Source organism: Erpetoichthys calabaricus, chromosome 7 (assembly GCF_900747795.2).
Source record: "Erpetoichthys calabaricus chromosome 7, fErpCal1.3, whole genome shotgun sequence".
NCBI classification, from domain to species: domain Eukaryota; kingdom Metazoa; phylum Chordata; class Cladistia; order Polypteriformes; family Polypteridae; genus Erpetoichthys; species Erpetoichthys calabaricus.
The window spans coordinates 98855538-98870414 of record NC_041400.2 but is presented as its reverse complement, the minus strand read 5'-3'; the positions used below and the strand labels follow the sequence as shown (position 1 = coordinate 98870414).

The window sequence follows — 14877 nt, the reverse complement described above, 5'->3', positions numbered from 1 at the left end:
TACGTGGCCCTTCCCTGATTGTATCCTGCTCATTACAAGCGCAAACTAATCAGACCATGGTCAAGAGTCTGAATTTTCTCCCATACACATTACAACACTGAGACTACATTTTTGCATTTTTATGGCTCTGAAGAGTGTTTTCAAAAGTCTGTTTCTATGTGTTGAAAATGCTGAGGCAGTGTGAGTGCAAGGCAAAAATGGAAAATTTGTGTTTTTAAATGAAAATATAGTTGTGTGGACAGGGCCTAAGTGATTCAATAGAGGGAATAAAATACAAATGAACTTGCAACAACTATTGAAAAGAAAACAAGTGGTGCCTCCATACATGTTTGATTGATACCATCTGTGATTAGCACTCTACCTCCTTTGGAAGGTATCTCAAATTTTTTACAACATTGAGTCACAGTGTATTTAATTTGGCTTTTTTGACACTTATCAATAAATAAAAAGGACTTAATGTCAAAGTGGAGAAAAAAATCTCTGCAAAGTGATCTAAATTAATTACAGATATAAAACACAAAATAACTGACTGCAGAATTATACACCCTTTTAAAGGTGCTTCTACTAAGTACAGTGATACCTTGGAATCCGAACTTAATCCTTTCCAGAACGAGTCCCAAGACAATTTTTCCCCTTTAAAATAATAGAAACTGGATTAATTTGTTCCTGGGTCCCACAATCTCAAATTTACAAAATGATTTTAACAGTAAATACACTGGATTTTAAGGTAAAACATTAACAAATTATAATAAAATTTGAATAAAAATGTAAATTAATAAAATTTAAAAATATAAAAACCTGTTTTTCATTAATCCAAACTCTTCCATACTTTTCGATGTCCTAGAGGTCAGTGTCGTAACCCCTTTCGCCACATCAGCTGCTTTGATAGCTTCTTTATTTTTCAAAATCGTACAAACAGTCGATTTAGGCATCCCGAGCATAGTAGCGAGATAAGCCACACATGTACTTCTTTCATGCTTAGCGATAAGCTCTTTCTTAACTTCAATTGTAGCTCAAACAGCTTTCCTCTTACTCTTATTTTCCTCACTGCACTTTTTAGGACACATGGCGAATACACTAAGTTGTTAATATATAAAAAAAATAACACAAAACAGGCACAAAAGCATAAAATTAGCAGTGAAAATCACACAAGATGCTTTCACTACAGCTTCTGACAACGAACTGAAAGACCAAGTGTATGGGTGGCCTGAGCGCTGGGAAAACATATTCACAAACACACACGAACAACGTGCTGGGCATTCGGATTCCAGGGCAAAACTTGCTTGTTCGGATTCCAAGTTGTTCGAGTTCTGGAGCGTTCATATTCCGGGGGAAATACTGTACTGACTTGGACAGCCATGACAGTCTGTATGCTTGGTTCTTTATTGGCTTTGCTCATCTGGACACTGCAATCTTTCCCCATTTTTGTGTGAAAAATTGCTCAACCTCTGTGGCATGGGCATTGTGAATGAACAGCCTCTTTCATGTCTGGCAACAAATCCTCAATTGGACTGAGATCTGGACTCTGCCACTCCAGGACATTAACATTGTTGGTTTAAGACAATTCCAATGTAGCTTTGGCTTTATGTTTGGGGTCATTGAGTGTGTTTATATGCACACACATAACCGCAATAAGGTGAATAACCCAGTTAAGGCAGAAACTTGGTTTCTTAAAAATCCGTGTTTACATGTGCAAGTAACCTTCTGGAATTCTCCTTTACCAAAGCACTCTAATGTCACTAAACTGTGCCAAAAAGAGTTAAATGTCATCACCTGCCACCATGAATCCGAACTCTAGCATGACACCTATGATAACGTTCTTGTGTTTTATAGAAATATTTATAGTCCTTTATGTGCTCTCAAGTAAGTAACATTTATCCTCTTTTTAGATTACCCTCAATTATTTGCGTTATGAACACTGACCACTGCATCACTAGATTACACCGTTTCAAAATATATATATAGAAAATAGGTGGAATAAAACTAAACTAACACCTTATTAATAATGTTTCTGTTAATGGATTACATGCAGAACATTCTTCTGCTTAGCTGTGCGATCATGTAAATGTACTGGTTGACTTGCTGTAAAGCAAATCTTCTCCCAAGGCACAGATTTCTGTGCATTGCATCAGGTGTTCCTCCAAATATCCAAGCATTTTTGCTGCATTTTACCCTCCTATCCTCACAAGCCCTCTAGGGCCTGCTGCAGAGAAGCATTCCCACAACATAATGCTGTGTACACTGAAAACAACCCAATGATTTACAGATTAAAATTATTCAGTATTTCTCTGACACTATTATTTATTGACAAAGTGCTACATGATCTGCTATGTGTTCTGGTTCATTGCAGCCAACAGTTTAAGCTTTAGAATACAAGTTTTAACAGTTGTAGTACTTATTAATATTAAAAAGCAGAAACAAAACATTATACTTAAAAAATATGAACTACAATTAGAAACGGACCATACACCTACACAACAAGCAACAGTATATTAATTTATGCAATTTTGACATCACTTGAATGAAAGGCATTTCAGTCACCACAGTTCTATTTAGGCTTGGTTTTTTAACTGTATGATACTGTCAAATCTCTCTCTTTGATTAATTACTAGATAGGATAGATAAGTGACTCTCTCTTAGGGTAAATCTGAAACATAAGTATAATCTGGAAATTGAAGTCACACAGAACATTTGTCTTTATTTTAAGATTCACCGCTGCTTTTAAATTGGAGTTTTCCAAAATTCAAAAATATACACTGCGTAATCCATTCGAGATATTTCAACAGATCTTGAACTTTCCTGATAGCAGGTGCTTTTCGTGGTAGTGCATGGTATCTTGTCAATGTTCAACAGCGCAATAAAAAGCCATATGGTAAAGTCTTAAATTCATGTCCACCTTGTAGTTCAGGAGTAGCAGTTTTTCCTAGAAACTGTTTCTTAGCCAGAAAATAAAAACAAACATCATATAATACAGTGTATCATCAGAGTAATGGACTTTATTTCTGGAAAAAATTGGGATAAAAATCATAATATAACAAACCCCACAAAGTAAACATACACAATATGATGTCTGAAGAAATCCACACATGTACACAAATATAAATCATTTTGCATAAGTTCTGGTTAATCAGATCAAGTCTAGTTGTTCCTTCTTTTTCCAAGATCGTATAGCAGTTGACGTGTGATCAGGCTGATCAATTCACATACCAAAGTGGTGAGAAACAAATAGCAGCGTTCTGTAATGAACTGATCAACCAATATGACAGATTAAAGCCCCTCATCTTACAGTGAGCAAGTCGGGCCGTCGGTGAGATCTAACTGCAGTCTCTTTCCGGATATCCTGGAGGCACATTTAAATGTGTAGATGTAATTATTCCCACTAAAATACAGTATATCCAGATACAATTTAGGTGGAAAATGTACAAGAATTGTAAAAACCTTGGTTGATGTCTGAGAAGCCAGTTCTTTTTTTAAATATTAACTAAGTCTGCCGAAGTGTTCAAAACCTGTGAAAAAATACGGTAAAATACATGAGTAATAGGGGGTACCTTTGTTACTTGTAGTGATTGAGGACAGGCTGAAATCCATTATAATTTTAATTAAATCACAAATTTACATTTCTTGTGGATTCTACACAATGCTGTAAAATATACTGACACATAACAAATGGAAGAGTCAACTGACAAATTCCATTATTGTATTGTAATAATGAAAAAATAATGGAAATAAATTCAGCATATTATTATTAAGAAATATAAAATATTATTTAAGGGCAACAAGTGGTCTCATTTAGAAGTAAAATTGTGTATATTGGTCAAAAGTCAAGAATCACTTTACAATTGAGTTGTGCAGTGCCATACTGCATACTATGATGCAAGCATTTATTAACTTGGTCAGGAATTATGGCTGCCCACTCTCTCACTTTAGAACACTTATATTGTTAAAAAGACATTTAAGGTTATATTTGGTCCCAAAATTTCATTCTAAATTATTTTTATTAAAGACAGAGTTTACAGTTTTTGGATTAATAATTTAACTCTCTAGCAAACTTTAGCCTTCATTGTTACTTGCATTTTACATTTATATAGTGGTTGAGGTTTTGGACTTCAAACCCTAAAGCTGCAGGTACAAATCCCACAATTTGTAACAATGAGCAAGTCACATCAACTGACTGTACTCCAATTGCGAAAAAAAGAAATGTAACTGATTGAATCACACGCAGTCAACTAATAAGTAGTAATAAATGTAGTTTGATGCCTTTATTGCCCTTGAACATATAATTAGCCATTTATTTTTAAAACAATATCAGTTTCATCAAAGTTAAAACTTGACATGCATGCACAGCTGTAGTCACTTGTCCAGTTTATTTTTAGCTTTAATAATTTAGTGTATTGTGTCAAATTGTTCTTGAACTCACCTGCTGGTACCATTAGCAGCACAAGTCTTGTGAGTTGATGTTTACAACTAAAGCAATAAAGATAACACTAACCCAGTTTGCATGCATATTATAACTATATCATCAAAATATAAAGTTATTTGAAACTCTGATTGTATTTTTAGGTCAAGTGTTGTAGACTAGTTTTGTTATGCTGTACTTTTATTTTGATAATAAAATGCATTAAACTGTAAAGCTAAATATTGTGTGTGCAAGATTACATATTGGAAAAAAATAAGACCTAGTAGTGTGTAAAAGCCATCTTATAATAATAATAATAATAATAATTCATTACATTGACTAGGAATTATTTGGTGACTTGTAAACCTCTGTTTCTGGGTCATTGTTAGATGATTGAAAGTAAATGATCATATGTGAAAATAACGTTTGCCTTTCTATGTTTGTGATTAGTTTCAGAGTGGTTACGCCTACTTCCATTGCTTGGCATTCTTGCACTCCTTGGGTACATCACCATTCGTCCTTTCCTTCCAAAAAAGAAAAAACAGAAAGACAGCCTTATTAATCTGAAGATTCAGAAAGAAAACCCTAAAGTTGTAAATGAAATCGACATTGAAGATCTTAACAGTCCTAGTGCCTGTTACTGCAGGTGTTGGCGATCGAAAACAGTAAGAATAGCAACATTTTTTTATTGTATAATAATTTATTTAAAATTGCTGCATTTCAGATTAAAGATACAGCATATGCAATGCAAATGTATATTCACTGATAAAAATAAGAGCGTAACTTAAAAGTATCTCAAATTTGAGTATTTGTGATTAAGTAATTGTTTTACTACCACCAGCCAATATCTGTGTTATTCTTACTGCTAGTGTACCTTTATGGGAAAGTACTAGATGTTGTCAAGGACACTGATGCTCAGGTGTAGTCTCATTGTTCTTTCATTTGTCCAATTGATTTCTTTATTGGAAGCCAGTTTCTATATATAATGTTACTTATCCCATTTTTAGCTTTGAAGTTGGCTATTTTTTAAGGAACTAAGCAAAGATTTGTTCAATATACTGCATGTGATTGCTGCACTGTACTGCATTAATTTTCCTGAATTCTCATTCACTAGTGTGTTTACTTTTTTAAACAGCCAGAGTATAATGAGCACAAATAATGTTTGCTCAGCTATTTACAGCTGCCTAATTTGCTTCTTCTTTTCTATTTCAGTTTCCTGTTTGTGATAAGTCTCACATAAAACATAATGAGTTGACGGGAGATAACGTGGGACCACTAATTCTTAAGAAGAAAGTGCTATAATGTGGAAACAATTTCATTTCTGTTCTTATCTGTTTGTCCAAACTTCTCAGAGGTGTTGAAATGAACTTAAAATGTGATTTTTTTTTTGTGTGTGTGTGTGTGTATATTTGTAGTGTTTTTTCACTTCTTTACTTATCAGAATTACATTTTTCTGTTTATAAATGCAGTTTTGCTCTTCAGCACCTAAGTAAGATAAATGAGAGACATTAGTCTCACAGCTCGTTTTATTTTTGTTGAGAGACCAAGAGAAATTTTTAAATTTCTGCTTAAGAGTTGACAGTAAGCCTTTTTGGTAAGCTTTAAAAACCAGCCTTTTTCAACACATACGTTTGGTAGAGCCACCTTAATAAGAAGTGGTCTTTGAAACACTAAGCTTATGGGGAAATACTATAGTACTATTAGCACTAATATACCTTAAATTAAGATTTGTTAAACATAATAGCATGTGTATTGGTTTGTCAGCAGATTGTGTGTAGTATCTAAGAACAGCTTTCCATGCTGTGCTATGGATTAGTGTTGACTAGTAACTTGGTCACTCTTTCCTGTAGGAATTTTTTTTTTTTTTTTTTGGACAATATGGAAAGGTTCCATTAGAAGTATCACTGCAAAAAATGTAAAGCAACACATTTTTTGGATCCTTGTTAAAATTGTAAGACCCAACTCTGCGTTAATAATAAAGATACCTATAACAGCTATTGAGAAACTGGGCAGATCTGGAGAAGCAGGTGTGGGGTAACGTATAGATTCCATGTGGATTAGAATGGAAAGTTCTAAAGAGATTTTTTTCCTACAGAATATATGGATGTACTTTATCTGACACATTTATTCATAATTAATGCCCCAGTGTGAGTGGAGGCCATCTGTTTGAGTTTCCTGTGATGGACTGACATCTCATTCAGGTGAGGTTGGTTCCTGCCTTTTACTGCGTGTATAAGCACTTTAGTCCATTCAACCCTGTAATGGGTAAACAAAAGTCCAAATGAGGAATGGACAAATTCTGTAGTATTATTTCAGGATCCTCTGTTGAAACATTTCATTTGATTCCATGACATGATAAACCCATTTGATTTCAAGCTGTTGTAGACTTTTAATAAAAGCTTGTGTGGTTATGGTAGTACTATATGCAAAGAGATAGAGCTTTGAATTAGTAATAAATGATACAGTAGGTAATGTGCACTATTGTCAAATTACTCTGGTGTTGCTAAATTATATTAGTGCTTGTTTAATAAGCTAGAGTAATATTTAAAAAATTGACAAATATTGATGTGAATTTTAAATGTTAATCCCTCTAAAGTTATGTACAGAGAGAGGGGCTGCCATATGGAAGGAAGCATTACTAGACCTGGCCAAAAGTGGAAGAAATACATGCTGTCAAACTCAACGTGAAGAGCAGTTTATTATCTGGTCCACATGAGACTATTTACAGAAACAGAAGTGTTTATAGGTATTTATTTAGTTCTGCTGTGGGTGAAATGCGTTACTTTTTTTTAGTTTTGTACTTACTTTGGTTTTGAGTAAATATTTTAAATGTGCCTTTTATCCTGCTGTAGAATTGTAAAAAGAGTGACAGAAGGTTGATGTTTTATGTTTTAGTGTGTATTTACAGTACAGTATGTATGTATACACTATATATTGTATAATTGACGAGAGCAATTACTAGGGTTGGGTACGATTTAATTTCTTTAACTGTCATCATTCCACCATTTCACTAAGTGAAAAAGACAAAATACAGTGTATATTAACAGACTTCAGAAATAAGAGTGATTTAGTTGTTGAGAAAACTTTCACATCATTTTGCGGAAATGCAGACTATCAAATACATTAAAACACATTCAGATGTTAAGTGTTTAGCATAACTGAATTATTGTATGTTTATTATGTATAAATCCCAAGTCCCAGGATTTTTCTATTGTATATGTTTCAGTTAAGTTCAAAGGCTAACTTTACCAGATTTGTCCTTCAGTAATTATGCTGCAGGCAACTGTTTACATTTTAGTTAGTGTTTTATTCATATATGTATAATGTTTTGAAGAACTATTTAGAGAATAAAAATTATTTGTGCTTTTAGACATTTTGTGTTAATTTGTAAATTTAAATTTTTATGGAGGATTTCTTTATGTTAATTTTTTTAGATTAACCAAAATTGTAGTGTAAATCTGATTTTAAAATAAGAAGCAAAGAAAAAATCATGGCATTATACGAGCTGGTTAAGGTCAGGAGAATGATCAAATCATGTATGCTAAAAACTTTAACAACATATTTTTTTCAGATTTCTTGAACTGGTCAAAAGCACACTGGGAATTTAATCTGAAATTGATAAACTTCAAAAAAAAAATCATCCTTTTTTTTTTTAAGAATGTTATTTTCACAGTGAATTTTATAAATTACTCAACATACCATATACGTATACAGTAAATATTGGGAGGTGTGTACGAAGCTAGCACTTAATATATGTGGGAGCAATAAATGATTATGTTCTTCCTTTCATGATGTATAAAAACAAAACTTTACAGACTTACAAATTTCAGATGTTTAGCCTTCATTAGGCAAAAATAGCCAAAATACGGTGTCTCCAATTTTTTTTCTTCTTTTTTTCAGCATTCATGTGTTCTGATTTCCTCTCCCCCCTTTTGCTGATGCAAGCTGGTTTTAGCCTTTGCGAGCTCTGTAGGGATCTTCTGCAGTTTTAGAAACCTGTCAGTTTAGGAGAGTTTTTGAAATTTTGGAAAAGTGTTTCAGAAGAACAGCCTAGTAAAATATCTCGAGTGAAATTTTACGGTCATCCAGTAATGCAAAACGTTTTACCTCTGGTTTACAGTTTTCAAACTTTGAAAATACAGTGACATCAGTCATCATCATTATCTCCTATATGGTATTTCTTACATGTAAATATTTAAGTATTAATAAGGTAAGTTATATTACATAAGCAGTAAATTGGACTGAGTTGTGGTTTGAGGACTTACTAAATTGGTTGGCGCAGTAGTACAGGGATAAGTCTTGGTGCCTAACAGCTTCAAGGACTTGCATTTGGCTCCTGCTGGGATACTGGTTGTATGTGTTGTTCTCTTGTCCACATGGACATTCTCTAGGTACTCCATTTTCCTCCTACATCTCTAAACTATGCATGTTGGTCTGACATTCCAATTTTAATCTAGTATGTGAGAATATTTGTGAGTTTTGGCCTTGTAATGAACTGACAGCCTGCCCACTATTGGTTCCTGAATTGCACAGCTGCTTTGGATCCTCATAATCTTGTAATGAAAAAGCTGTTTTGGACCATGGTTTTAATTAAAATTGAACAGCTTTAGGAGCCTCAGTATATAACAGGATTATAGTACTTATATTTCAGTTAAACAGGGTTGAGGTTGAGCTGCTAACATCATCTGAACAGGCTACAAAAAATGTAAATGAGCAAAAAAACACACCACTATGCCACACATAGTATAGAATTTCTAATGTGTAATTAACAGTTGCAAAAAAGAAACCATTTGTTTTCAGTTGACCAAATGCTTTAAAAAGTAAAAAGTATTATACAGCATTTCCTGGTATATTAACATTTTTTTAATTAGCTGAATTAAACTGACTACCTGTATCAATTTTCTAAGCCCTTTTATTCAAAATCTTAGGGTTGCAACGCATGGCAACAATAATCATTCACTCCATTCATTTCTGAGCCTACTTAATTCAAGTATCCATACTTCTATTTTTAAAGCTAACTTATTAAGGCAGCATCATGTACAAGGGCCTGAGCTAACCAGTGGATGGTATACCAGTCCATTGTGAGCACACTTATGATCACAACCACAATCGCTCATAGCAGGCCAGTTTCTAGTTGCCAGTTAGCCTAAGGTGTGAGGTTTTGGGATTCAGGAGGAAAATGGTGGGGACCAGCATGAATTTTAAATCCAGTCTCCAGTAGCATTACCTGTTGTGCCACAGGTAGGTACAACTTAAAATTATAAAGAAAAAAAATTGTTAAAATAATTGGTTAATAATTTGGGTAGTTAGGTTCTTGTTTTATACGTTTGTACTAATCTGAGTTAATATGCACATGTTTCATTCCATAAAGAACAAGACTTTTGATATCTCTTGGACAAATATAACATTTAAGGACCAAATGAAGATACTTAATAAAATGGAACTTGAGAATAAAGTAATTAATTTAGTCAAATATTTAATAGTTTATAATATTATTAGATTAACTATTCTATGTTTAGATTTCAATTTGTCATAATATTATGAAATAGTTTTATTAAACAGGCAGTATATTATTTTAACAGAAAGCCTTTGCAGTTTACTGCCTTTGTTCATTTTGGCTCCTTGAGCTTCTAAACAGGATAAAACAGGCAAGAAAATGATTTAATTATTGTATTCTACATTTTCTCACTAGATGGCTCCACACTCAACTGATAAAATGTGCACTTAGGTGATTCATGATTCAGATTTCCACAGTCAGCTGCTGTACATTCTGATTTTTTTGAATAGGGCTAATCCTGCTAACGTTTTCCAAGTTAATAGTTGAGATTTTTTTTTTCCAAAAAGCAAGTAGGGAGACGGGGGATCCACAAAAAGCTGACCTCTGAACAAAGGTAGGTGTACAAGGTAGAGAGTATTATAAACAGAAATATGTTTGTCTAACTGAAAGGAAAGGATTAGTTGATCGGTAAATCTGCAAAAGGCTTAAACCAAGAGAGGTCAAAAAACATCTTGTTAAAACAGTAAGAAAAAATTGTCAGATAATGTAGGATCAGTCTGTTCATTGTGATCCAATGTGATTCACTGTCTATTTGCCATAAAGACCTTCCCTCATAATGTGACCATTCCCAAGTTCCCTTGTATAGATTGATAAGCCTAAAGAGAAATCCAGAGTTTGCAAATATCTCTGATGTTGTACCCAGGACTGTGTGTTCTTCAGAATGATCCCAATCTATCAATCGTAAGAATTTCTGGAATGGAACGATTTGCGAGTACTGGTCATTTGCGTTACCTCTATCATTTTTCCGAGGCTTCTGCTATATAACAAGCTGTCCTTAGACCAATTACTCAAAAGCTTGGTCAGGTTATTGGAGTCTCAATCTCATTGTCATTGAGCCACATTAGTCACATTTGTTTCACAACAGCCAATGCTCTTTTCCAGAAAGGAGCAGAGGTAATGGGAATCATTTCACAAAGGAAGGTTAAAGATGATGTGACATTGTCACCTCAGAAGCAACATAGTGGAGGTGGTACATTGATAACAGGTAGACAGATAAAATTCATACTCCCATATGTGAATGTGTGTTGATTCTAATGTGTGTGATTCTTATTGTACCTGCAAGTAGCCATTGTTGTTCGAGACACCATGGATCTCATCAAAGTTCACAAAACCACTTTTAATGGTTTTAAGAAAATCAATGTGGTGCAGTCTGTTGCAACTTTGATGGCACAGGTCAATTTGCATGACTGGTGAGTCATCTTGTTAGAGTGCATTTCTTCTGGGAGAAAAATGAAATTCATTACTGATCACCGTGAATCACAAAAATGGCAGTATTCTCCAGGTTCGGTAAGAGTAGTGTTTTAGTCAGAAAATATTAAATCTGCCAATATGCACATTTACTGTATGTGTGTGTGTCTGTGTATATATATATATATATATATATATATTAATAAAAGGCAAAGCCCTCACTGACTGACTGACTGACTCACTCATCACTAATTCTCGAACTTCCCGTGTAGGTGGAAGGCTGAAATTTGGCAGGCTCATTCCTTACAGCTTACTTACAAAAGTTAGGCAGGTTTCACTTCGAAATTCTACGCGTAATGGTCATAACTGGAACATATTTTTTGTCCATATACTGTAATGGAGGAGGCGGAGTCACGTATCGCGTCATCACGCCTCCTACGTAATCACGTGAACTAAAAACAAGGAAGAGATTTACAGCACGAGTCAAACGCGGGAACGAAGGTAAATGACGTTAATTTTTGACTGTCTTTTAATACTGTATAAGCATACATATTAACACATGTGCAATTAAACGTGTGCATTTACGGGGTGATTTCTCAGGCTTAAAAGCTCGCCTTTTATCAAACGCGGGAACAAAGGTAACTGACGTTGTTCACTGTCTTTTAATACTGTGTAACCATACATATTAACACATGTGCAATTAAACGTGTGCATTTACGGGGTGATTTCTCAGGCTTAAAAGCTCGCCTTTTACTAAAAAGGTAAATGCAGAACTATTTTCAATTAGTTTATTGAAACGCTCCCGTTAAGGATTGCAATAACATATTCGCGAGATAAAAGAACGAAGTAGGGGGGAAATGAAGGAAGAGCCGCAAAAATGCGAAGAGCAAAAAAATTCATTAAACAATTGAGAAGGGAGCGAGTGAAGCATACAAGCATGTTCATAAGGGAAACAAAGCACGGTGTAAAACGTAAGTTTATAGAAACGCTCCCGCTGCGGATTGCAATAACATATTCGCGAGATAAAAGTTTAATGAAAAGACACGAGGTATAAACGAACCACACACCGTGGCGCAACATTAGGGGCAACAGTTTCAACCATTCTATGATCTGCTTCTCGCAACTGAAAGACGGCACATGGCGGATGTTAGCCGACTTGCTGACGGCAACGTTAGGGGCTTCAACTCTGGCGCTGACGATAGAGATTCGATTCACGAGAAGGGATGCAGTGAGTGTGTATGCCGGATGAGCCCAGAATTAGGGAGAAACACGTGTCGCATACTCTTTGCATTATTTGAAAGTAAACTATTAAAACCATTCTATGATCAGCTTCTGGAAACAGAAAGAGGGCACGTGGTGGATGTAAGGCGACTTCCTGACCAACCACAAGCGTTACCTGGCGGGTAACCACCCATACAGTCAGATTGTGATTCAGAAAACGAATGCCATGAATGTAATTACCACGATCTACATACTGTCAAATAATCGTAACACACGCCGTAGCGCGACAGCTGTGAAAAGCGAGGTTCAGAAAAAAACAGATCCTTAACAAATTGTTATTGGTATATTTTCGATCCGTTAAAAAGGTTTTCTTTTCTTATTAAAAAATTAAAAGCAGTACTTCGCCGCAACGAACCGCGAGAATTTGGCTATATATATCTGCTTCTCGCAATTAAAAGAGGGCACGTGGCTGATTTTAGACGACTTCATAACCAAACATAAGTGTTACCTGCCAGGTAGGGTTACCACTTTTAATACAAAAAATTAAGGGACACATACTGCAGCGGGTGCCACATCTCAGTGCCAACAGTTTGCAGACTCTACTTAAAAGACCCGCCCTACTCACTGGACAGTTAAAAAGACCAATCAAACTAACGATGACATCAAGTATTACCCAATCAAAAGTAGGAAAGGAGGCATCTTCATAAAATGCGTGTGGGATGATTTGCATGAGACGCTGCTTTAAAAAAAATAATAAAAAAAATACGGGACAAATCCCGTCCCGTATTGATTCAAAACGGGACGCGCAATTTCATTCTCAAATGCGGCACGATTCCGTATTTTAAAGGACGGGTGGCAACCCTACAGTGCCAGGTAACCACCCATACAATCAGATTGTGATTCAGACTAGGAATGCAATGAATGTAATTACCCCGATCTACATACAAGGCGAAAGTCTTGCAACATTCAAAGATGATGGTTTGGGATAAGTACACCATACAATATAAAAGAGCTTATGAAGCCTTCAACCGAAAAAAGCAAGATCTCAGAGATCGTAAAAAAAAAAAATAGGAGGTAATGTCGTTTTACTCGCTGTAGATTTTAGTCAAACATTACCAGTTATTCCACGAGGGAGACCAGCAGATGAACTCAACGTGTGTTTAAAGTCCATGCTTCTCCCACGGTCGGTTATATGTCGCGTGTTCTCGGGTAGGTACACCAAAAAATGTATACATTTAAGCATGTAATGGGCAAACAAAAAATGAGGTATACCCGAAGGCACTGCAGTAGTACTTAATGTAACTTTACTTCTTAAATGTTAATGTTTTACTGTTTAATAATTTATACGCTTCTTATATGTTGTTCAAATTCTTTTATCAAAATACCAGTGACAGCGCAATGCACGATAACATGGAGTGAATACACCATACGCATCCGCCCACGGCTGCCCTGCTGTGCGCAGATAGGAGTTGATCCTACAATAAAATAAAATAAAGATAAAAAGAGTAATACAATCATCACCCATAAAGCGGATAGTAGACGTGACGTACTATATGTGTACCAGATTTCAAGTCAATAGGTGAAATGGTTTGCGAGCTACAGGTGATTTAAAATCCTGGACAGACACACAAATTGCCACGGTAGCAAATTACAGAAGAAGATTTTACTGTTTAATAATTTATATTTATATGAAATGTGCTTCTTATATATTACTTCATATTCTCATATGATAATGATGTTAATGTTTATATTGATTTCTATGTTATTGAAACTGCATGTATGTGTGTATATGTATGTATATATATATATACTAGCAAAATACCCGCGCTTCGCAGCGGAGAAGTAGTATGTTAAAGAGGTTATGAAAAAAAAGGAAACATTTTAAAAATAACGTAACATGATTGTCAATGTAATTGTGTTGTCATTGTTATAAGTGTTGCTGTCTTTTATATATATATATATATGTATTATATATATAATATACACACACACATAAACATTTATATACATATACATATCTACATATACACATATCTACATGTATATACACACATACATAAACACACACATAAGACTTATTGACTGAAACGGGCTTTCACGAAAAAAAAGTTAGGGCTTTGCTACAGATACACCCTCCACAAGTTAAGCAAGTAAAAATAAAATTATATATTTCTGTTTTATTTTAAACCTTTTAAGTTCATATGCATAGCCCCATTTGGCTGTTTAATTTTTTTTTTTCTTTCTTCAGTAATGTTTAATCTCCTTAAAGAAAAAGAACATATCCATTTTACTTTTTTTGTATCTCTTTAGTAATATTTTACTGTAAAAGGATAACCAGTATTTTAAACCTTTTATGTTACTTTATACATTTATTTACACAATGTTGAAAAATTAATAAGAAAGCTACATATTTTGGCAGCTGCTGCTTTCATTTTCAATGAAATGAAAAAAAGCTCTCCAAGAGAAAACGTCAATGAAGAAGAAACAGTTTGCACTATCTAAAAATCAGAAACCC

The 14877-nt window shown here is 34.5% G+C and overlaps 1 protein-coding gene across 4 annotated transcripts in view; it reads left to right on the top strand.

Annotated features, from left to right (window-relative positions):
- Positions 1-14877, top strand: part of cisd2 (CDGSH iron sulfur domain 2) — a 38402-nt gene that overhangs the window by 13634 nt on the left and 9891 nt on the right. Inside the window, exons 2-3 of one of the 4 annotated variants that reach the window (XR_007935391.1) lie at positions 4847-5061; positions 5609-7292. The exons of 1 other annotated variant lie outside the window; for it this stretch is intronic. Coding sequence is in view for 2 of the 3 variants with exons in the window: in XM_028805211.2 (XP_028661044.1) it covers positions 4847-5061; positions 5609-5698 (305 nt within the window). In the remaining variant the exon portion in view is untranslated. Of the gene's footprint in view, positions 1-4846; positions 5062-5608; positions 7766-14877 lie in introns of those variants that run through there. 2 more of the 4 variants (XM_028805211.2, XM_051929649.1) reach the window with 2 other exon arrangements.